Consider the following 25236-nt stretch of genomic DNA (forward strand, 5'->3'; position numbering starts at 1 on the left):
GGCAACTCCCACAGCCTCCTCTCCTGCCCCCTCACCTGGATTGGGAAAACCTCGCTACTCCCCAAATTCAATTTATATCCCTGAACCGGCCGAATTCCTCTAAAATCCTCAGAATCCCCCCAATACCACCCAGCGGGTCGGAATATACAGCAGCAAGTCATCCGCATCTAGCGGGACCCTCTGTTCTACCCCCCGTACTAACCCCTGCCAGTCCCTTGACACTCTCAGTGCCGTCGGCAGTGGCTCTATCGCCGAGGTAGAGCAATGGGGAGAGTGGACATGCTGGCCTCGTCCCCCGGTGCAGACTGAAATATTCTCAGCTGACCCGGTTTGTCCACACCCATGCCTGGTACAGCAGCTGGGCCCAATCCACTAACTCCACACTCGCCCCCGGTGCCTGGTACAGCAGCTGGGCCCAATCCACTAACTCCACACTCGCCCCCGGTGCCTGGTACAGCAGCTGGGCCCAATCCACTAACTCCACACTCGCCCACGGTGCCTGTTACAGCAGCTGGGCCCAATCCACTCACTCCACACTCACCTCCGGTGCCTGGTACAGCAGCTGGGCCCAATCCACTCACTCCACACTCGCCCAGGGTGCCTGGTACAGCAGCTGGGCCCAATCCACTAACTCCACACTCGCCCCCGGTGCCTGGTACAGCAGCTGGACCCAATCCACTCACTCCACACTCGCCCCCGGTGCCTGTTACAGCAGCTGGGCCCAATCCACTCACTCCACACTCGCCCCCGGTGCCTGGTACAGCAGCTGGGCCCAATCCACTAACTCCACACTCGCCCCCGGTGCCTGGTACAGCAGCTGGGCCCAATCCACTAACTCCACACTCGCCCCCGGTGCCTGGTACAGCAGCTGGGCCCAATCCACTAACTCCACACTCGCCCACGGTGCCTGTTACAGCAGCTGGGCCCAATCCACTCACTCCACACTCACCTCCGGTGCCTGGTACAGCAGCTGGGCCCAATCCACTCACTCCACACTCGCCCAGGGTGCCTGGTACAGCAGCTGGGCCCAATCCACTAACTCCACACTCGCCCCCGGTGCCTGGTACAGCAGCTGGACCCAATCCACTCACTCCACACTCGCCCCCGGTGCCTGTTACAGCAGCTGGGCCCAATCCACTAACTCCACACTCGCCCACGGTGCCTGGTATAGCAGCTGGGCCCAATCCACTAACTCCACACTCGCCCACGGTGCCTGTTACAGCAGCTGGGCCCAATCCACTAACTCCACACTCGCCTCCGGTGCCTGGTACAGCAGCTGGGCCCAATCCACTAACTCCACACTCGCCTCCGGTGCCTGGTACAGCAGCTGGGCCCAATCCACTAACTCCACACTCGCCCCCGGTGCCTGGTACAGCAGCTGGGCCCAATCCACTCACTCCACACTCGCCCCCGGTGCCTGGTACAGCAGCTGGGCCCAATCCACTAACTCCACACTCGCCCCCGGTGCCTGGTACAGCAGCTGGGCCCAATCCACTAACTCCACACTCGCCCCCGGTGCCTGGTACAGCAGCTGGGCCCAATCCACTCACTCCACACTCGCCCCCGGTGCCTGGTACAGCAGCTGGGCCCAATCCACTCACTCCACACTCGCCCCCGGTGCCTGTTACAGTAGCTGGGCCCAATCCACTAACCCAAACCCAAACCGCCCCGGCACCTCCCACAGATACTCCCACTCCACCCGATCGAAGGCCTTCTCCACGTCCATGGCGACCACCACATCCCGTCCCTCGGGGGACGTCACTATCACATTCAGTAATCTAATGTTGGCCGACAGATGCGTCCCCTTCACGAACCCCGTCTGGGCCTCCCCTATCACCCCTGGCACACAGTCCTCGATCCTCGAGGCCAGGATCTTGGCCAGTAACCTGCCGTCCACATCTAACAGCGAAATTGGCCAATAAGACCCACACTGCTCTGGGTCCTGGTCCCACTTTGAAATTAAGGAGGTCGAGGCCTGTGACCAGGTCAGCAGGTTTATGGAGCGCAAGGTGGGGTGGGGGGAGAGATCTGTCGAGGTTTGACAGGTCACAGGCGAAGGAATTCTCGTTATTCTCCCATGTGCATCGGGTGTCCTCCTGAATCGACTATTTTGTATCGGACAGGACGGTGTGGGTGTGGGTGGTTGGTTCCGAGGACTCGGTAAGTTTTGGAATGGTTGGAGTTCCTGAGGGTGGAGGGGCTGGGAGCCCCCTGTTCCCTCGCCTCATTCAACACCCTCCCCAGCAGAGGCCCGAGGTCCCCCAAGAACCTTGTGAACTACCTGGGCCCGGGGCCTTTCCCGCCTGCTCGTCCCCATACCCTCCACCACCTCCCCCAGCCCATTGGGGGCTCCCAGCCATACAACCCTCAAACTCCCCCTCCCTAACTCTGTAACCCCCTCCAACTCTCCCTAACTCTGTAACCCCCTCCAACTCTCCCTAACTCTGTAACCCCCTCCAACTCTCCCTAACTCTGTAACCCCCTCCAACCCCTACAACCTTCCCTATCTCTGTAACCTCCTCCAGTCCCTACAACCCTCCCTATCTCCGTAACCTCCTCCAGCCCGTACAACCCTCCCTATCTCTGTAACCTCCTCCAGTCCCTACAACCCTCCCTATCTCCGTAACCTCCTCCAGCCACTACAACCCTCCCTATCTCTGTAACCACCTCCAGTCCCTACAACCCTCCCTATCTGTGTAACCTCCTCCAGCCCCTACAACCCTCCCTATCTCTGTATCTCCTCCAGCCCCCACAACCCTCCCTATCTGTAACCTCCTTCAGCCCCTACACCCCTCCCTATCTCTGTATCTCCTCCAGCCCCCACAACCCTCCCTATCTCTGTAACCTCCTTCAGCCCCTACAACCCTCCCTATCTCTGTAACCTCCTCCAGCTCCTACAACCCACCCCATCCCTGTAACCTCCTACAACTCTCCCTATCTCGGTATCTCCTCCAGCCCCCACAACCCTCCCTATCTCTGTAACCTCCTCCAGCCCCTACAACCCTCCCTATCACTGTAACCTCCTCCAGCCCCTACAACCCTCCCCACCCCTGTAACCTCCTACAACCCTCCCTATCTCTGTAACCTCCTCCAGCCCCTACACCCCTCCCTATCTCTGTAACCTCCTCCAGCCCCTACACCCTCCCTATCTCTGTAAACTCCTCCAGCCCCGACAACCCTCCCCATCTCTGTAATCTCTAGCCCCTACAACCCTCCCTATCTCTGTAACCTCCTCCAGCCCCTACAACCCTCCCCATCACTGTAACCTCCTCCAGCCCCTACAACACTCCCTATCTCTGTAACCTCCTCCCGCCCCTACACCCCTCCCTATCTCTGTAACCTCCTCCAGCCCCTAAACCCCTCCCTATCTCTGTAACCTCCTCCAGCCCCAACAACCCTCCCTATCTCTAACCTCCTCCAGCCTCTGCAACCCTCCCCATCTCTGTAACCTCCTCCAGCCCCTACACCCCTCCCTATCTCTGTAACCTCCTCCAGCCCCTACATCCCTCCCTATCTCTGTAACCTCCTCCCGCCCCTACACCCCTCCCTATCCCTGTAACCTCCTCCAGCCCCTACACCCCTCCCTATCTCTGTAACCTCCTCCAGCCCCTAGACCCCTCCCTATCTCTGTAACCTCCTCCAGCCCCTACAACCCACCCTATCTCTGTAACCTCCTTCTCCCCCCCCCCCCCCCCCCCCCCCCCCCCCCCAAGTCTCTATGTCCCTCTCTCTCTTTCTATCGTTCACTGAGCATGGTAGCACAGTGGGTAGCACTGTGGTTTCACAGCACCAGAGTCCCAGGTTCGATTCCCGGCTTGGGTCACTGTCTGTGCGGAGTCTGCACGTTCTCCCCGTGTGTGCGTGGGTTTCCTCCGGGCGCTCCGGTTTCCTCCCACAAGTCCCGAAAGTTGTGCTGTTGGTGAATTGGACATTCTGAATTCTCCCTCTGTGTACCCGAACAGGCGCCGGAATGTGGCGACTAGGGGCTTTTCACAGTAACGTCATTGCAGTGTCAATGTAAACCTATTGTGACGATAATGATTATTATTATTGGCAGTGTCTCGCTGTGTGATGAGTTACTGGGGTCTCTCGCCTAACCCCTCACCTGATGTCTGGTGATTATTTCTTGTAGGATTTTGATAAAATGGCGGATTACTTCAAATCCCATTACCAGGTGGAACTGCAGGAGAAAGAGATGTGTGTGAAAGGCTGGAACTGGGGCACCGCTCGATTCAACGGTGAGTATCGCACTGTCACAGGGTCAGGACTGAGGGAGTGCTGCACTGTCAGAGGGTCAGTACTGAGGGAGTGCCGCACTGTCAGAGGGTCAGTACTGAGGGAGTGCCGCACTGTCAGAGGGTCAGTACTGAGGGAGTGCTGCACTGTCAGACGGTCAGTACTGAGGGAGTGCCGCACTGTCAGAGGGTCAGTACTGAGGGAGTGCTGCACTGTCAGAGGGCCAGTACTGAGGGAGAGCTGCACTGTCAGAGGGTCAGTACTGAGGGAGAGCTGCACTGTCAGAGGGTCAGTACTGAGGGAGAGCTGCACTGTCAGAGGGTCAGTACTGAGGGAGTGCTGCACTGTCAGAGGGTCAGTACTGAGGGAGTGCCGCACTTTAGGACGGTTGGGAGGGTTTCAGAGAGATTGTGGGAAAGATTCACGGGAATGGTTCCCGGGATGAGGGATATCAGTGAGGTGGAGAGATCGGGGACGTCGGGAAGGTTCTCCTCGGAGTGGGGAACGTTGAGAGGGAGATTCGACCGACGTTCCCACAATCACGAGAGGGGGATTGGAGAGTAAACAAGGCGAAAGTGCTTCGAGTGGTAGGAAGGTTCGGGAAACAGGGACACGGATTGAAGAAAATCGTGGAAAGGATTCGGGGGCGGGGGGAGAGACGGGGAGAATTGTTTTCTCGCACGGCGAGTTGTTGTGATTGGGAAGGTGGTGTGGGAATGAGGGTGGAAGGTTCAATAGGGACACTCGAAAGGGGGGGTTGAAGAGAGCGAGGAAAGGGGAAACATTTACACAGTTACGGGGAGGTGGGGGGGAGCAAAGTGGGGGAGTGTGGGATGAATGAAATCAATCTCTCAAAGAGCCGGCAGCAGGTCAATGGGCAGAACGACGACCTTCTGTGTGACTTCAGGGAGGCTGGTGGGACCTGGGAGCAGGCCGAACTCAGTTTGGCTGGTGGAGTGGCTGCGGGATTGGATGGGTGCGGCCAGGGAAGGTGGGGGGGTGGGCGAATGTGAGAATCTTCTCATGCGTTTCTGCCCCTCCCACGCCCGTTTTCCCCCCACCCCAGGACAGTTACTCTCCTTCGATATCGGCGAGCAGTCAGCCTTCGAGATCCCCCTGACGAACGTGTCTCAATGCACAACCGGGAAGAACGAGGTCACCCTGGAGTTCCACCAGAATGACGATGCCGAGGTCTCCCTGATGGAGGTTCGCTTCTACGTCCCACCCTCACAGGAGGACGGGATGGACCCAGTCGAGGTGAGATCCTGCTAATTGATCATCGCTCTAATCCCCTAACTCTCCCATCGAAGACCTTCCCTGTAATCCCCTAACTCTCCCATCGAAGACCATCCCTCTAATCCCCTAACTCTCCCATCGAAGACCTTCCCTGTAATCCCCTAACTCTCCCATCGAAGACCATCCCTCTAATCCCCAACTCTCCCATCGAAGACCATCCCTCTAATCCCCTAACTCTCCCACCGAAGACCATCCCTGTAATCCCCTAACTCTCCCATCGAAGACCATCCCTCTAATCCCCTAACTCTCCCATCGAAGACCATCCCTCTAATCCCCAACTCTCCCATCGAAGACCATCCCTCTAATCCTCTAACTCTCCCACCGAAGACCATCCCTCTAATCCCCTAACTCTCCCATCGAAGACCATCCCTCTAATCCCCTAACTCTCCCATCGAAGACCATCCCTCTAATCCCCTAACTCTCCCATCGAAGACCATCCCTCTAATCCCCTAACTCTCCCATCGAAGACCATCCCTCTAATCCCCAACTCTCCCATCGAAGACCATCCCTCTAATCCCCTAACTCTCCCATCGAAGACCATCCCTCTAATCCCCTAACTCTCCCATCGAAGACCATCCCTCTAATCCCTAACTCTCCCATCCAAGACAATCCCTCTAATCCCCTAACTCCCCCATCGAAGACCATCCCTCTAATTCCCAACTCTCCCATCGAAGACCATCCCTCTAATCCCCTAACTCCCCCATCGAAGACCATCCCTCTAATCCCCTAACTCTCCCATCGAAGACCATCCCTATAATCCCCTAACTCTCCCATCGAAGACCATCCCTCTAATCCCCTAACTCTCCCATCGAAGACCATCCCTGTAATCCCCTAACTCTACCATTGAAGACCATCCCTCTAATCCCCTAACTCCCCCATCGAAGACCATCCCTCTAATCCTCTAACTCTCCCATCGAAGACCATCCCTCTAATCCCTAACTCCCCCATCGAAGACCATCCCTCTAATCCCTAACTCCCCCATCGAAGACCATCCCTCTAATCCCCGAACTCTCCCATTGAAGACCATCCCTCTAATCCCCTAACTCTCCCATCGAAGACCATCCCTCTAATCCTCTAACTCTCCCATCGAAGACCATCCCTCTAATCCCTAACTCCCCCATCGAAGACCATCCCTCTAATCCCTAACTCCCCCATCGAAGACCATCCCTCTAATCCCCGAACTCTCCCATCGAAGACCATCCCTCTAATCCCTAACTCCCCCATCGAAGACCATCCCTCTAATCCCCTAACTCTCCCATCGAAGACCATCCCTCTAATCCCCTAACTCTCCCATCGAAGACCATCCCTCTAATCCCCTAACTCTCCCATCGAAGACCATCCCTCTAATCCCCTAACTCTCCCACCGAAGACCATCCCTCTAATCCCCTAACTCTCCCATCTAAGACCATCCCTCTAATCCCCTAACTCTCCCATCGAAGACCATCCCTCTAATCCCCTAACTCTCCCATCGAAGACCATCCCTCTAATCCCCTAACTCCCCCATCGAAGACAATCCCTCTAATCCCCAACTCTCCCATCGAAGACAATCCCTCTAATCCCCTAACTCTCCCATCGAAGACCATCCCTCTAATCCCCTAACTCTCCCATCGAAGACCATCCCTCTAATCCCCTAACTCTCCCATCGAAGACAATCCCTCTAATCCCCTAACTCTCCCATCGAAGACCATCCCTCTAATCCCCAACTCTCCCATCCAAGACAATCCCTCTAATCCCCTAACTCTCCCATCGAAGACCATCCCTCTAATCCCCAACTCTCCCATCGAAGACCATCCCTCTAATCCCTAACTCCCCCATCGAAGACCATCCCTCTAATCCCCTAACTCTCCCATCGAAGACCATCCCTCTAATCCCCTAACTCTCCCATCGAAGACCATCCCTCTAATCCCCTAACTCTCCCATCGAAGACCATCCCTCTAATCCCCTAACTCTCCCATCGAAGACCATCCCTCTAATCCCTAACTCTCCCATCGAAGACCATCCCTCTAATCCCCTAACTCTCCCATCGAAGACCATCCCTCTAATCCCCTAACTCTCCCACCGAAGACCATCCCTCTAATCCCTAACTCCCCCATCGAAGACCATCCCTCTAATCCCTAACTCCCCCATCGAAGACCATCCCTCTCGTCCCCTAACACTCCCGTAAGACAATCTCTGGACTCCCAACTCGAGTTGAATTTGCTGTTGATGTTTTTTTGAGGGCTGTGTTGCTGGGTGATTTTTGTTCTGATATCTGACACGGCTCCTCCTGTCCTACAGGCTTTCTCCCAGAATGTGCTGTCGAAGGCGGATATCATCCAGGCCACTGGGGACGCACTCTGCATCTTCCGTGAACTGCAGTGTCTCACTCCCCGCGGCCGTTATGATATCCGAATCTACCCGGCTTTCCTGCATCTCCATGGCAAAACCTTTGATTACAAGATCCCGTACACCACCGTTCTCCGTCTCTTCCTCCTGCCCCACAAGGACCAGAGACAAATGTTCTTTGTGGTAAGTACAGCACGGGGTTAGATACAGAGTAAAGCTCCCTCTACACTGTCCCCATCAAACACTCCCAGGACAGGTACAGCACGGGGTTAGATACAGAGTAAAGCTCCCTCTACACTGTCCCCATCAAACACTCCCAGGACAGGTACAACACTGGGTTGGATACAGAAAAAAGCTCCCTCTACACTGTCCCCATCAAACACTCCCAGGACAGGTACAGCACGGGGTTAGATACAGAGTAAAGCTCCCTCTACACTGTCCCCATCAAACACTCCCAGGACAGGTACAGCACAGGGTTAGATACAGAGTAAAGCTCCCTCTACACTGTCCCCATCAATCACTCCCAGGACAGGTACAGCACGGGGTCAGATACAGAGTAAAGCTCCCTCTACACTGTCCCCATCAAACACTCCCAGGACAGGAACAGCACGGGGTTAGATACAGAGTAAAGCTCCCTCTACACTGTCCCCATCAAACACTCCCAGGACAGGTACAGCACGGGGTCAGATACAGAGTACAGCTCCCTCTACACTGTCCCCATCAAACACTCCCAGGACAGGTACAGCACGGGGTTAGACACAGAGTAAAGCTCCCGCTGCACTGTCCCCATCAAACACTCCCAGGACAGGTACAGCACGGGGTTAGATACAGAGTAAAGCTCCCTCTGCACTGTCCCCATCAAACACTCCCAGGACAGGTACAGCACGGGGTTAGATACAGAGTAAAGCTCCCTCTGCACTGTCCCCATCAAACACTCCCAGGGCAGGTACAGCACGGGGTTAGATACAGAGTAAAGCTCCCTCTGCACTGTCCCCATCAAACACTCCCAGGACAGGTACAGCACGGGGTTTGATACAGAGTAAAGCTCCCTCTACACTGACCCCATCAAACACTCCCAGGACAGGTACAGCACGGGGTTAGATACAGAGTAAAGCTCCCTCTACGCTGTCACCATCAAACACTCCCAGGACAGGTACAGCACGGGGTTAGATACAGAGTAAAGCTCCCTCTACACTGTCCCCATCAAACACTCCCAGGACAGGTACAGCACGGGGTTAGATACAGAGTAAAGCTCCCTCTACACTGTCCCCATCAAACACTCCCAGGACAGGTACAACACTGGGTTGGATACAGAAAAAAGCTCCCTCTACACTGTCCCCATCAAACACTCCCAGGACAGGTACAACACTGGGTTGGATACAGAAAAAAGCTCCCTCTACACTGTCCCCATCAAACACTCCCAGGACAGGTACAGCACGGGGTTAGATACAGAGTAAAGCTCCCTCTACACTGTCCCCATCAAACACTCCCAGGACAGGTACAGCACGGGGTTAGATACAGAGTAAAGCTCCCTCTACACTGTCCCCATCAATCACTCCCAGGACAGGAACAGCACGGGGTCAGATACAGAGTAAAGCTCCCTCTACACTGTCCCCATCAAACACTCCCAGGACAGGAACAGCACGGGGTTAGATACAGAGTAAAGCTCCCTCTACACTGTCCCCATCAAACACTCCCAGGACAGGTACAACACTGGGTTGGATACAGAAAAAAGCTCCCTCTACACTGTCCCCATCAAACACTCCCAGGACAGGTACAGCACGGGGTTAGATACAGAGTAAAGCTCCCTCTACACTGTCCCCATCAAACACTCCCAGGACAGGTACAGCACGGGGTTAGATACAGAGTAAAGCTCCCTCTACACTGTCCCCATCAATCACTCCCAGGACAGGAACAGCACGGGGTCAGATACAGAGTAAAGCTCCCTCTACACTGTCCCCATCAAACACTCCCAGGACAGGAACAGCACGGGGTTAGATACAGAGTACAGCTCCCGTTGCACTGTCCCCATCAAACACTCCCAGGACAGGTACAGCACGGGGTTAGATACAGAGTAAAGCTCCCGTTGCACTGTCCCCATCAAACACTCCCAGGACAGGTACAGCACGGGGTTAGATACAGAGTAAAGCTCCCTCTGCACTGTCCCCATCAAACACTCCCAGGGCAGGTACAGCACGGGGTTAGATACAGAGTAAAGCTCCCTCTGCACTGTCCCCATCAAACACTCCCAGGACGGGTACAGCACGGGGTTTGATACAGAGTAAAGCTCCCTCTACACTGACCCCATCAAACACTCCCAGGACAGGTACAGCATGGGGTTAGATACAGAGTAAAGCTCCCTCTACACTGTCCCCATCAAACACTCCCAGGACAGGTACAGCACGGGGTTAGATACAGAGTAAAGCTCCCTCTACACTGTCCCCATCAAACACTCCCAGGACAGGTCCAGCACGGGGTTAGATACAGAGTAAAACTCCCGCTTCACTGTCCCCATCAAACACTCCCAGGACAGGTACAGCACGGGGTTAGATAGAGAGTAAAGCTCTCTCTACACTGTCCTCATCAAACACTCCCAGGACAGGTACAGCACGGGATTAGATAGAGAGTAAAGCTCCCTCTACACTGTCCCCATCAAACACTCCCAGGACAGGTACAGCACGGGGTTAGATAGAGAGTAAAGCTCTCTCTACACTGTCCTCATCAAACACTCCCAGGACAGGTACAGCACGGGGTTAGATAGAGAGTAAAGCTCTCTCTACACTGTCCCCATCAAACACTCCCAGGACAGGTACAGCACGGGGTTAGATACAGAGTAAAGCTCCCTCTACACTGTCCCCATCAAACACTCCCAGGACAGGTACAGCACGGGGTTAGATACAGAGTAAAGCTCCCTCTACACTGTCCACATCAAACACTCCCAGGACAGGTACAGCATGGGGTTAGATACAGAGTAAAGCTCCCTCTACACTTTCCCCAGCAAACACTCCCAGGACAGGTACAGCACGGGGTTAGATACAGAGTAAAGCTCCCTCTGCACTGTCTCCATCAAACACTCCCAGGACAGGTACAGCACGGGATTAGATACAGAGTAAAGCTCCCTCTACACAGTCCCCATCAGACACTCCCACGACAGGTACAGCACGGGGTTAGATACAGAGTAAAGCTCCCTCTGCACTGTCTCCATCAAACACTCCCAGGACAGGTACAGCACGGGGTTAGATACAGAGTAAAGCTGCCTCAACACTGTCCCCATCAAACACTCCCAGGACAGGTACAGCACGGGGTTAGATACGGAGTAAAGCTGCCTCTACACTGTCCCCATCAAACACTCCCAGGACAGGTACAGCACTGGGTTAGATACAGAGTAAAGCTCCCTCTGCACTGTCCCCATCAAACACTCCCAGGACAGATACAGCACGGGGTGAGATACAGAGTGAAGCACCCCCTACACTGTCCCCATCAAATACTCCCAGGACAGGTACAGCATGGGGTTAGATACAGAGTAAAGCTCCCTCTACACTGTCACCATCAAACACTCCCAGGACAGGTACAGCACGGGGTTAGATACAGAGTAAAGCTCCCTCTACACTGTCCCCATCAAACACTCCCAGGACAGGTACAGCACGGGGTTAGATACAGAGTAAAGCTTCCTCTATCTGTCCCCATCAAACACTCCCAGGACAGGTACAGCACGGGGTTAGATACAGAGTAAAGCTCCCTCTACACTGTCCCCATCAAACACTCCCAGGACAGGCACAGCACGGGGGTTAGTTACAGAGTAAAGCTCCCTCTACACTGTCCCCATCAAACACTCCCAGGACAGGTACAGCACGGGGTTAGATACAGAGTAAAGCTCCCTCTACACTGTCCCCATCAAACACTCCCAGGACAGGTACAGCACGGGGTTAGACACAGAGTAAAGCTCCCGCTGCACTGTCCCCATCAAACACTCCCAGGACAGGTACAGCACGGGGTTAGATACAGAGTAAAGCTCCCTCTGCACTGTCCCCATCAAACACTCCCAGGACAGGTACAGCACGGGGTTAGATACAGAGTAAAGCTCCCTCTGCACTGTCCCCATCAAACACTCCCAGGGCAGGTACAGCACGGGGTTAGATACAGAGTAAAGCTCCCTCTGCACTGTCCCCATCAAACACTCCCAGGACAGGTACAGCACGGGGTTAGATACAGAGTAAAGCTCACTCTACACTGTCCCCATCAAACACTCCCAGGACAGGTACAGCACGGGGTTAGATACAGAGTAAAGCTCCCTCTACACTGTCCCCATCAATCACTCCCAGGACAGGAACAGCACGGGGTCAGATACAGAGTAAAGCTCCCTCTACACTGTCCCCATCAAACACTCCCAGGACAGGAACAGCACGGGGTTAGATACAGAGTAAAGCTCCCTCTACACTGTCCCCATCAAACACTCCCAGGACAGGTACAGCACGGGGTCAGATACAGAGTACAGCTCCCTCTACACTGTCCCCATCAAACACTCCCAGGACAGGTACAGCACGGGGTTAGATACAGAGTAAAGCTCCCTCTGCACTGTCCCCATCAAACACTCCCAGGACAGGTACAGCACGGGGTTTGATACAGAGTAAAGCTCCCTCTACACTGACCCCATCAAACACTCCCAGGACAGGTACAGCATGGGGTTAGATACAGAGTAAAGCTCCCTCTACACTGTCCCCATCAAACACTCTCAGGACAGGTACAGCACGGGGTTAGATACAGAGTAAAGCTCCCTCTACACTGTCCCCATCAAACACTCCCAGGACAGGTACAGCACGGGGTTAGATACAGAGTAAAACTCCCGCTTCACTGTCCCCATCAAACTCTCCCAGGACAGGTACAGCACGGGGTTAGATACAGAGTAAAGCTCCCTCTACACTGTCCCCATCAAACACTCCCAGGACAGGTACAGCACAGGGTTAGATACAGAGTAAAACTCCCGCTTCACTGTCCCCATCAAACTCTCCCAGGACAGGTACAGCACGGGGTTAGATACAGAGTAAAGCGCTCTCTACACTGTCCCATCAAACACTCCCAGGACAGGTACAGCACGGGGTTAGATACAGAGTAAAGCTCCCTCTACACTGTCCCCATCAAACACTCCCAGGACAGGTACAGCACGGGGTTAGATACAGAGTAAAGCTCCCTCTACACTGTCCCCATCAAACACTCCCAGGACAGGTACAGCACGGGGTTAGATAGAGAGTAAAGCTCTCTCTACACTGTCCTCATCAAACACTCCCAGGACAGGTACAGCACGGGGTTAGATAGAGAGTAAAGCTCCCTCTACACTGTCCCCATCAAACACTCCCAGGACAGGTACAGCACGGGGTTAGATAGAGAGTAAAGCTCTCTCTACACTGTCCTCATCAAACACTCCCAGGACAGGTACAGCACGGGGTTAGATAGAGAGTAAAGCTCTCTCTACACTGTCCACATCAAACACTCCCAGGACAGGTGCAACACTGGGTTGGATACAGAAAAAAGCTCCCTCTGCACTGTCCCCATCAAACACTCCCAGGACAGGTACAGCATGGGGTTAGATACAGAGTAAAGCTCCCTCTACACTTTCCCCAGCAAACACTCCCAGGACAGGTACAGCACGGGGTTAGATACAGAGTAAAGCTCCCTCTCCACCGTCCCCATCAAACACTCCCAGGACAGGTACAGCACGGGGTTAGATACAGAGTAAAGCTCCCTCTACACTGTCCCCATCAAACACTCCCAGGACAGGTACAGCACGGGGTTAGATACAGAGTAAAGCTCCCTCTGCACTGTGTCCATCAAACACTCCCAGGACAGGTACAGCACGGGATTAGATACAGAGTAAAGCTCCCTCTACACTGTCCCATCAAACACTCCCAGGACAGGTACAGCACGGGGTTAGATACAGAGTAAAGCTCCCTCTACACTGTCCCCATCAAACACTCCCAGGACAGGTACAGCACGGGGTTAGATACAGAGTAAAGCTCCCTCTACACTGTCCCCATCAATCACTCCCAGGACAGGAACAGCACGGGGTCAGATACAGAGTAAAGCTCCCTCTACACTGTCCCCATCAAACACTCCCAGGACAGGAACAGCACGGGGTCAGATACAGAGTAAAGCTCCCTCTACACTGTCCCCATCAATCACTCCCAGGACAGGAACAGCACGGGGTCAGATACAGAGTAAAGCTCCCTCTACACTGTCCCCATCAAACACTCCCAGGACAGGTACAGCACGGGGTCAGATACAGAGTACAGCTCCCTCTACACTGTCCCCATCAAACACTCCCAGGACAGGTACAGCACGGGGTTAGACACAGAGTAAAGCTCCCGTTGCACTGTCCTCATCAAACACTCCCAGGACAGGTACAGCACGGGGTTAGATACAGAGTAAATCTCCCTCTGCACTGTCCCCATCAAACACTCCCAGGGCAGGTACAGCACGGGGTTAGATACAGAGTAAAGCTCCCTCTGCACTGTCCCCATCAAACACTCCCAGGACAGGTACAGCACGGGGTTTGATACAGAGTAAAGCTCCCTCTACACTGACCCCATCAAACACTCCCAGGACAGGTACAGCATGGGGTTAGATACAGAGTAAAGCTCCCTCTACACTGTCCCCATCAAACACTCTCAGGACAGGTACAGCACGGGGTTAGATACAGAGTAAAGCTCCCTCTACACTGTCCCCATCAAACACTCCCAGGACAGGTACAGCACGGGGTTAGATACAGAGTAAAACTCCCGCTTCACTGTCCCCATCAAACTCTCCCAGGACAGGTACAGCACGGGGTTAGATACAGAGTAAAGCTCCCTCTACACTGTCCCCATCAAACACTCCCAGGACAGGTACAGCACAGGGTTAGATACAGAGTAAAACTCCCGCTTCACTGTCCCCATCAAACTCTCCCAGGACAGGTACAGCACGGGGTTAGATACAGAGTAAAGCTCTCTCTACACTGTCCCATCAAACACTCCCAGGACAGGTACAGCACGGGGTTAGATACAGAGTAAAGCTCCCTCTACACTGTCCCCATCAAACACTCCCAGGACAGGTACAGCACGGGGTTAGATACAGAGTAAAGCTCCCTCTACACTGTCCCCATCAAACACTCCCAGGACAGGTACAGCACGGGGTTAGATAGAGAGTAAAGCTCTCTCTACACTGTCCTCATCAAACACTCCCAGGACAGGTACAGCACGGGGTTAGATAGAGAGTAAAGCTCCCTCTACACTGTCCCCATCAAACACTCCCAGGACAGGTACAGCACGGGGTTAGATAGAGAGTAAAGCTCTCTCTACACTGTCCTCATCAAACACTCCCAGGACAGGTACAGCACGGGGTTAGATAGAGAGTAAAGCTCTCTCTACACTGTCCACATCAAACACTCCCAGGACAGGTACAGCATGGGGTTAGATACAGAGTAAAGCTCCCTCTACACTTTCCCCAGCAAACACTCCCAGGACAGGTACAGCACGGGGTTAGATACAGAGTAAAGCTCCCTCTCCACCGTCCCCATCAAACACTCCCAGGACAGGTACAGCACGGGGTTAGATACAGAGTAAAGCTCCCTCTACACTGTCCCCATCAAACACTCCCAGGACAGGTACAGCACGGGGTTAGATACAGAGTAAAGCTCCCTCTGCACTGTGTCCATCAAACACTCCCAGGACAGGTACAGCACGGGATTAGATACAGAGTAAAGCTCCCTCTACACTGTCCCATCAAACACTCCCAGGACAGGTAGAGCACAGGGTTAGATACAGAGTAAAGCTCCCGCTGCACTGTCCCCATCAAACACTCCCAGGACACGTACAGCACGGGGTTAGATACAGAGTAAAGCTCCCTCTGCACTGTCCCCATCAAACACTCCCAGGACAGGTACAGCACGGGGTTAGATACAGAGTAAAGCTCCCTCTGCACTGTCCCCATCAAACACTCCCAGGGCAGGTACAGCACGGGGTTAGATACAGAGTAAAGCTCCCTCTGCACTGTCCCCATCAAACACTCCCAGGACAGGTACAGCACGGGGTTTGATACAGAGTAAAGCTCCCTCTACACTGACCCCATCAAACACTCCCAGGACAGGTACAGCACGGGGTTAGATACAGAGTAAAGCTCCCTCTACGCTGTCACCATCAAACACTCCCAGGACAGGTACAGCACGGGGTTAGATACAGAGTAAAGCTCCCTCTACACTGTCCCCATCAAACACTCCCAGGACAGGTACAGCACGGGGTTAGATACAGAGTAAAGCTCCCTCTACACTGTCCCCATCAAACACTCCCAGGACAGGTGCAACACTGGGTTGGATACAGAAAAAAGCTCCCTCTGCACTGTCCCCATCAAACACTCCCAGGACAGGTACAGCACGGGGTTAGATACAGAGTAAAGCTCCCTCTACACTGTCCCCATCAAACACTCCCAGGACAGGTACAGCACGGGGTTAGATACAGAGTAAAGCTCCCTCTACACTGTCCCCATCAATCACTCCCAGGACAGGAACAGCACGGGGTCAGATACAGAGCAAAGCTCCCTCTACACTGTCCCCATCAAACACTCCCAGGACAGGTACAGCACGGGGTTAGATACAGAGTAAAGCTCCCTCTACACTGTCCCCATCAAACACTCCCAGGACAGGTACAGCACGGGGTTAGATACAGAGTAAAGCTCCCTCTACACTGTCCCCATCAAACACTCCCAGGACAGGTACAGCACGGGGTTAGATACAGAGTAAAGCTCCCTCTACACTGTCCCCATCAAACACTCCCAGGACAGGTACAGCACGGGGTTAGATAGAGAGTAAAGCTCTCTCTACACTGTCCTCATCAAACACTCCCAGGACAGGTACAGCACGGGGTTAGATAGAGAGTAAAGCTCCCTCTACACTGTCCCCATCAAACACTCCCAGGACAGGTACAGCACGGGGTTAGATAGAGAGTAAAGCTCTCTCTACACTGTCCTCATCAAACACTCCCAGGACAGGTACAGCACGGGGTTAGATAGAGAGTAAAGCTCTCTCTACACTGTCCACATCAAACACTCCCAGGACAGGTACAGCATGGGGTTAGATACAGAGTAAAGCTCCCTCTACACTTTCCCCAGCAAACACTCCCAGGACAGGTACAGCACGGGGTTAGATACAGAGTAAAGCTCCCTCTCCACCGTCCCCATCAAACACTCCCAGGACAGGTACAGCACGGGGTTAGATACAGAGTAAAGCTCCCTCTACACTGTCCCCATCAAACACTCCCAGGACAGGTACAGCACGGGGTTAGATACAGAGTAAAGCTCCCTCTGCACTGTGTCCATCAAACACTCCCAGGACAGGTACAGCACGGGATTAGATACAGAGTAAAGCTCCCTCTACACTGTCCCATCAAACACTCCCAGGACAGGTACGGCACGGGGTTAGATACAGAGTAAAGCTCCCTCTACACTGTCCCCATCAAACACTCCCAGGACAGGTACAGCACGGGGTTAGATACAGAGTAAAGCTCCCTCTACACTGTCCCCATCAATCACTCCCAGGACAGGAACAGCACGGGGTCAGATACAGAGTAAAGCTCCCTCTACACTGTCCCCATCAAACACTCCCAGGACAGGAACAGCACGGGGTCAGATACAGAGTAAAGCTCCCTCTACACTGTCCCCATCAATCACTCCCAGGACAGGAACAGCACGGGGTCAGATACAGAGTAAAGCTCCCTCTACACTGTCCCCATCAAACACTCCCAGGACAGGTACAGCACGGGGTCAGATACAGAGTACAGCTCCCTCTACACTGTCCCCATCAAACACTCCCAGGACAGGTACAGCACGGGGTTAGACACAGAGTAAAGCTCCCGTTGCACTGTCCCCATCAAACACTCCCAGGACAGGTACAGCACGGGGTTAGATACAGAGTAAATCTCCCTCTGCACTGTCCCCATCAAACACTCCCAGGGCAGGTACAGCACGGGGTTAGATACAGAGTAAAGCTCCCTCTGCACTGTCCCCATCAAACACTCCCAGGACAGGTACAGCACGGGGTTTGATACAGAGTAAAGCTCCCTCTACACTGACCCCATCAAACACTCCCAGGACAGGTACAGCATGGGGTTAGATACAGAGTAAAGCTCCCTCTACACTGTCCCCATCAAACACTCTCAGGACAGGTACAGCACGGGGTTAGATACAGAGTAAAGCTCCCTCTACACTGTCCCCATCAAACACTCCCAGGACAGGTACAGCACGGGGTTAGATACAGAGTAAAACTCCCGCTTCACTGTCCCCATCAAACTCTCCCAGGACAGGTACAGCACGGGGTTAGATACAGAGTAAAGCTCCCTCTACACTGTCCCCATCAAACACTCCCAGGACAGGTACAGCACAGGGTTAGATACAGAGTAAAACTCCCGCTTCACTGTCCCCATCAAACTCTCCCAGGACAGGTACAGCACGGGGTTAGATACAGAGTAAAGCTCTCTCTACACTGTCCCATCAAACACTCCCAGGACAGGTACAGCACGGGGTTAGATACAGAGTAAAGCTCCCTCTACACTGTCCCCATCAAACACTCCCAGGACAGGTACAGCACGGGGTTAGATACAGAGTAAAGCTCCCTCTACACTGTCCCCATCAAACACTCCCAGGACAGGTACAGCACGGGGTTAGATAGAGAGTAAAGCTCTCTCTACACTGTCCTCATCAAACACTCCCAGGACAGGTACAGCACGGGGTTAGATAGAGAGTAAAGCTCTCTCTACACTGTCCACATCAAACACTCCCAGGACAGGTACAGCATGGGGTTAGATACAGAGTAAAGCTCCCTCTACACTTTCCCCAGCAAACACTCCCAGGACAGGTACAGCACGGGGTTAGATACAGAGTAAAGCTCCCTCTCCACCGTCCCCATCAAACACTCCCAGGACAGGTACAGCACGGGGTTAGATACAGAGTAAAGCTCCCTCTACACTGTCCCCATCAAACACTCCCAGGACAGGTACAGCACGGGGTTAGATACAGAGTAAAGCTCCCTCTGCACTGTGTCCATCAAACACTCCCAGGACAGGTACAGCACGGGATTAGATACAGAGTAAAGCTCCCTCTACACTGTCCCATCAAACACTCCCAGGACAGGTAGAGCACAGGGTTAGATACAGAGTAAAGCTCCCTCTACACTGTCCCCATCAAACACTCCCAGGACAGGTACAGCACGGGGTTAGATACAGAGTAAAGCTCCCTCTACACTGTCCCCATCAAACACTCCCAGGACAGGTACAGCACGGGGTTAGATACAGAGTAAAGCTTCCTCTATCTGTCCCCATCAAACACTCCCAGGACAGGTACAGCACGGGGTTAGATACAGAGTAAAGCTCCCTCTACACTGTCCCCATCAAACACTCCCAGGACAGGCACAGCACGGGGGTTAGTTACAGAGTAAAGCTCCCTCTACACTGTCCCCATCAAACACTCCCAGGACAGGTACAGCACGGGGTTAGATACAGAGTAAAGCTCCCTCTACACTGTCCCCATCAAACACTCCCAGGACAGGTACAGCACGGGGTTAGACACAGAGTAAAGCTCCCGCTGCACTGTCCCCATCAAACACTCCCAGGACAGGTACAGCACGGGGTTAGATACAGAGTAAAGCTCCCTCTGCACTGTCCCCATCAAACACTCCCAGGACAGGTACAGCACGGGGTTAGATACAGAGTAAAGCTCCCTCTGCACTGTCCCCATCAAACACTCCCAGGGCAGGTACAGCACGGGGTTAGATACAGAGTAAAGCTCCCTCTGCACTGTCCCCATCAAACACTCCCAGGACAGGTACAGCACGGGGTTTGATACAGAGTAAAGCTCCCTCTACACTGACCCCATCAAACACTCCCAGGACAGGTACAGCACGGGGTTAGATACAGAGTAAAGCTCCCTCTACGCTGTCACCATCAAACACTCCCAGGACAGGTACAGCACGGGGTTAGATACAGAGTAAAGCTCCCTCTACACTGTCCCCATCAAACACTCCCAGGACAGGTACAGCACGGGGTTAGATACAGAGTAAAGCTCCCTCTACACTGTCCCCATCAAACACTCCCAGGACAGGTGCAACACTGGGTTGGATACAGAAAAAAGCTCCCTCTGCACTGTCCCCATCAAACACTCCCAGGACAGGTACAGCACGGGGTTAGATACAGAGTAAAGCTCCCTCTACACTGTCCCCATCAAACACTCCCAGGACAGGTACAGCACGGGGTTAGATACAGAGTAAAGCTCCCTCTACACTGTCCCCATCAATCACTCCCAGGACAGGAACAGCACGGGGTCAGATACAGAGTAAAGCTCCCTCTACACTGTCCCCATCAAACACTCCCAGGACAGGAACAGCACGGGGTTAGATACAGAGTAAAGCTCCCTCTACACTGTCCCCATCAAACACTCCCAGGACAGGTACAGCACGGGGTCAGATACAGAGTACAGCTCCCTCTACACTGTCCCCATCAAACACTCCCAGGACAGGTACAGCACGGGGTTAGACACAGAGTAAAGCTCCCGTTGCACTGTCCCCATCAAACACTCCCAGGACAGGTACAGCACGGGGTTAGATACAGAGTAAATCTCCCTCTGCACTGTCCCCATCAAACACTCCCAGGGCAGGTACAGCACGGGGTTAGATACAGAGTAAAGCTCCCTCTGCACTGTCCCCATCAAACACTCCCAGAACAGGTACAGCACGGGGTTTGATACAGAGTAAAGCTCCCTCTACACTGACCCCATCAAACACTCCCAGGACAGGTACAGCATGGGGTTAGATACAGAGTAAAGCTCCCTCTACACTGTCCCCATCAAACACTCTCAGGACAGGTACAGCACGGGGTTAGATACAGAGTAAAGCTCCCTCTACACTGTCCCCATCAAACACTCCCAGGACAGGTACAGCACAGGGTTAGATACAGAGTAAAACTCCCGCTTCACTGTCCCCATCAAACTCTCCCAGGACAGGTACAGCACGGGGTTAGATACAGAGTAAAGCTCTCTCTACACTGTCCCATCAAACACTCCCAGGACAGGTACAGCACGGGGTTAGATACAGAGTAAAGCTCCCTCTACACTGTCCCCATCAAACACTCCCAGGACAGGTACAGCACGGGGTTAGATACAGAGTAAAGCTCCCTCTACACTGTCCCCATCAAACACTCCCAGGACAGGTACAGCACGGGGTTAGATACAGAGTAAAGCTCCCTCTGCACTGTGTCCATCAAACACTCCCAGGACAGGTACAGCACGGGATTAGATACAGAGTAAAGCTCCCTCTACACAGTCCCCATCAAACACTCCCACGACAGGTACAGCACGGGGTTAGATACAGAGTAAAGCTCCCTCTGCACTGTCTCCATCAAACACTCCCAGGACAGGTACAGCACGGGGTTAGATACAGAGTAAAGCTCCCTCTACACTGTCCCCATCAAACACTCCCAGGACAGGTACAGCACGGGGTTAGATACAGAGTAAAGCTCCCTCTACACTGTCCCATCAAACACTCCCAGGACAGGTAGAGCACAGGGTTAGATACAGAGTAAAGCTCCCTCGACACTGTCCCCATCAAACACTCCCAGGACAGGTACAGCACGGGGTTAGATACAGAGTAAAGCTTCCTCTATCTGTCCCCATCAAACACTCACAGGACAGGTACAGCACGGGGTTAGATACAGAGTAAAGCTCCCTCTACACTGTCCCCATCAAACACTCCCAGGACAGGCACAGCACGGGGGTTAGTTACAGAGTAAAGCTCCCTCTACACTGTCCCCATCAAACACTCCCAGGACAGGTACAGCACGGGGTTAGATACAGAGTAAAGCTCCCTCTACACTGTCCCCATCAAACACTCCCAGGACAGGTACAGCACGGGGTTAGATACAGAGTAAAGCTCTCTCTACACAGTCCCCATCAAACACTCCCAGGACAGGTACAGCACGGGGTTAGATACAGAGTAAAGCTCCCTCTACACTGTCCCCATCAAACACTCCCAGGACAGGTACAGCAAGGGGTTAGATACAGAGTAAAGCTCCCTCTACACTGTCCACATCAAACACTCCCAGGACAGGTACAGCATGGGGTTAGATACAGAGTAAAGCTCCCTCTACACTTTCCCCAGCAAACACTCCCAGGACAGGTACAGCACGGGGTTAGATACAGAGTAAAGCTCCCTCTCCACCGTCCCCATCAAACACTCCCAGGACAGGTACAGCACGGGGTTAGATACAGAGTAAAGCTCCCTCTACACTGTCCCCATCAAACACTCCCAGGACAGGTACAGCACGGGGTTAGATACAGAGTAAAGCTCCGTCTGCACTGTCTCCATCAAACACTCCCAGGACAGGTACAGCACGGGATTAGATACAGAGTAAAGCTCCCTCTACACAGTCCCCATCAAACACTCCCACGACAGGTACAGCACGGGGTTAGATACAGAGTAAAGCTCCCTCTGCACTGTCTCCATCAAACACTCCCAGGACAGGTACAGCACGGGGTTAGATACAGAGTAAAGCTGCCTCAACACTGTCCCCATCAAACACTCCCAGGACAGGTACAGCACGGGGTTAGATACGGAGTAAAGCTGCCTCTACACTGTCCCCATCAAACACTCCCAGGACAGGTACAGCACTGGGTTAGTTACAGAGTAAAGCTCCCTCTACACTGTCCCCATCAAACACTCCCAGGACAGGTACAGCACGGGGTTAGATACAGAGTAAAGCTCCCTCTACACTGTCCCCATCAAACACTCCCAGGACATGTACAGCACGGGGTTAGATACAGAGTAAAGCTCCCTCTACACAGTCCCCATCAAACACTCCCAGGACCGGTACAGCACGGGGTTAGATACAGAGTAAAGTTCCCTCTGCACTGTCCCCATCAAACACTCCCAGGACATGTACAGCACGGGGTTAGATACAGAGTAAAGCTCCCTCTACACTGTCCCCATCAAACACTCCCAGGACAGGTACAGCACGGGGTTAGATACAGAGTAAAGTTCCCTCTGCACTGTCTCCATCAAACACTCCCAGGACAGGGACAGTGTGGGGCACCACCCACATTGTGATGCAGTTTGAAGTATGAAATGGTTCTGGAAGGAGGATTTCACTAAGGATGTGGGGAAGAGGGTGGGTTTGGAACCAGGAGGAGATGGGCCAGAATCTGATTGAATGGAGAGCTGGCTGAAGGGGCTGAATGGGCAGTTTCTGCGAATGCCGAATTTGCTCGAGTTGTTGCTGATTGGGCGTCCTCTGTTCCAGATCAGCCTGGATCCTCCAATCAAACAGGGGCAGACTCGGTACCACTTCCTGATCCTTCTCTTCTCGAAGGATGATGACCTCTCACTGACCCTGAACATGAGCGAGTGAGTGTCTGAGCGGGGGAGGGCAGAGGAAGGGGGGTGAGTGGGGGAGGGGAAGGAGAGGGCAGGTCTCTCTCTCCGCGGGGGGGTTTCTGCGGGCGGGGAGTGGGTCTCTCTCTCTCTCTCTGGGGAGGGGGTTTCTGCCGGGGGGGAGGGGGGGCAGCTGGCGGTCTCTCTCTGGGGAGGGGGTTTCTGCAGGCGGGGAGTGGGTCTCTCTCTCTCTGGGGAGGGGGTTTCTGCAGGCGGGGAGCGGGTCTCTCTCTCTCTCTCTCTCTCTGGGGAGAGGGTTTCTGCCGGGGGTGGGGGGGGGGGGCAGCGTCCGGTCTCTCTCTCTCTCTGGGGAGGGGGCTTCTGCGGGGCGGGGAGTGGGTCTCTCTCTCTCTGGGGAGGGGGTTTCTGCGGAGGGGGGGGGGGGGGGTGGCCAGCGGCTGGTCTCTCTCTCTGGGGGGGGGGGTTTCTGCAGGGCGGGGCAGGGGCCGGTCTCTCTCTCTGGGGAGGGGGTCTCTCTCTCTGGGGAGGGGGTCTCTCTCTCCGCGGGGGGGTTTCTGCGGGCGAGGAGTGGGTCTCTCTCTCTGGGGAGGGGGTTTCTGCCGTGGGGGGGGCAGCGGCCGGTCTCTCTCTCTCTCTGGGGAGGGGTTTCTGCAGGCGGGGAGTGGGTCTCTCTCTCTCTGGGGAGGGGGTCTATCTCTCTCTCCGGGGAGGGTGTTTCTCTCTCTCTATGGGGAGGGGGCTTCTGCAGGGGGGGGCAGCGGCCGGTCTCTCTCTGGGGAAGGGGTCTCTCTCTCTCTCTCTCTCTCTGGGGAGGGGTTTCTGCAGGCGGGGAGTGGGTCTCTCTCTCTGGGGAGGGGGTCTCTCTCTCTCTCTGGGGAGGGGGTTTCTGCCGGGGGGGGGCAGCGGCCGGTCTCTCTCTCTCTGGGGAGGGGGTTTCTGCGGGGCGAGGAGTGGGTCTCCCTCTCTCTGGGGAGGGGGTTTCTGCGGGGGGGGGGCCAGCGGCCGGTCTCTCTGGGGAGGGGGTTTCTGCCGGGGGGGGCAGCGGCCGGTCTCTCTCTCTCTCTGGGGAGGGGTTTCTGCAGGTGGGGAGGGGGTCTCTCTCTTTCTGGGGAGGGGGTCTCTCTCTTTCTGGGGAGGGGGTCTCTCTCTCTCTCCGGGGAGGGGGTTTCTCTCTCTCTATGGGGAGGGGGCTTCTGCAGGGGGGGGCCAGCGGCCGGTGTCTCTCTGGGGAGGGGGTCTCTCTGTCTCTCTCTCTCTGGGGAGGGGTTTTTGCAGGCGGGGAGTGGGTCTCTCTCTCTCTGGGGAGGGGGTTTCTGCCGGGGGGGGGGGGCAGCGGCCGGTCTCTCTCTGGGGAGGGGGTCTCTCTCTCTCTCTCTCTGGGGAGGGGGTTTCTGCGGGCGGGGAGCGGGTCTCTCCGCGGGGGGGTTTCTGCGGGGCGGGGAGCAGATCTCTCTCTCTCTCTCTCTCTCTCTCTCCGGCTTCCATTCCAGCTGTTTAAACGCTGCCTCTCTCTCTCACAGGGAGGAAGTGACGAAGAAGTTTGACGGGAAGCTGAGCAAACAGATGTCGGGACCGCTGTACGAGGTGGTCAGTCGCATCATGAAATCATTGGTCAGTCGCAAGATCACCGTGCCCGGCAACTTTGTGGGGTAAGTGTGGGGGGGGGGTCAGCTCGGTGGACTGCACGCACTGCGTCTCTGCTTGTTAACCAAATAAACAGGCTGGTGAGGGGGGGATAGCAGTGTTTTAAAATTACGCGGCACGTAGGCATCGCTGGCCCCTTCAGAAGCTGGGGGTGAGCCGCTTTCTTGAACCGCTGCAGTCCCTGAGGTGCAGGTGCACCCACTGTGCTGTTAGGGAGGGAGTTCCAGGCTGTTGCCCCGGCGACAGTGAAGGAACGTCCAATATATTTCCCAGTCGGGGTGGGGAGTGACTCGGAGGGGAACCTCCAGGTGGGGGGGGGGGGCGTTCCCAGGTATCTG

At 54.6% G+C, this 25236-nt stretch overlaps 1 protein-coding gene across 1 annotated transcript in view; it reads left to right on the forward strand.

Annotated features, from left to right (window-relative positions):
- The window catches only part of LOC140411277 (FACT complex subunit SSRP1-like), a 30848-nt gene extending 5941 nt beyond the window's left edge, over positions 1-24907 (forward strand). Inside the window, exons 3-7 of the mRNA XM_072500399.1 lie at positions 4133-4238; positions 5303-5493; positions 7810-8040; positions 23163-23266; positions 24775-24907. Of these exons, the coding sequence (XP_072356500.1) occupies positions 4133-4238; positions 5303-5493; positions 7810-8040; positions 23163-23266; positions 24775-24907 (765 nt within the window). The remainder of the gene's footprint in view (positions 1-4132; positions 4239-5302; positions 5494-7809; positions 8041-23162; positions 23267-24774) is intronic.
- Positions 24908-25236: the final 329 nt, after the last annotated feature.

Source organism: Scyliorhinus torazame, chromosome 4 (assembly GCF_047496885.1).
Source record: "Scyliorhinus torazame isolate Kashiwa2021f chromosome 4, sScyTor2.1, whole genome shotgun sequence".
Lineage (NCBI taxonomy): Eukaryota > Metazoa > Chordata > Chondrichthyes > Carcharhiniformes > Scyliorhinidae > Scyliorhinus > Scyliorhinus torazame.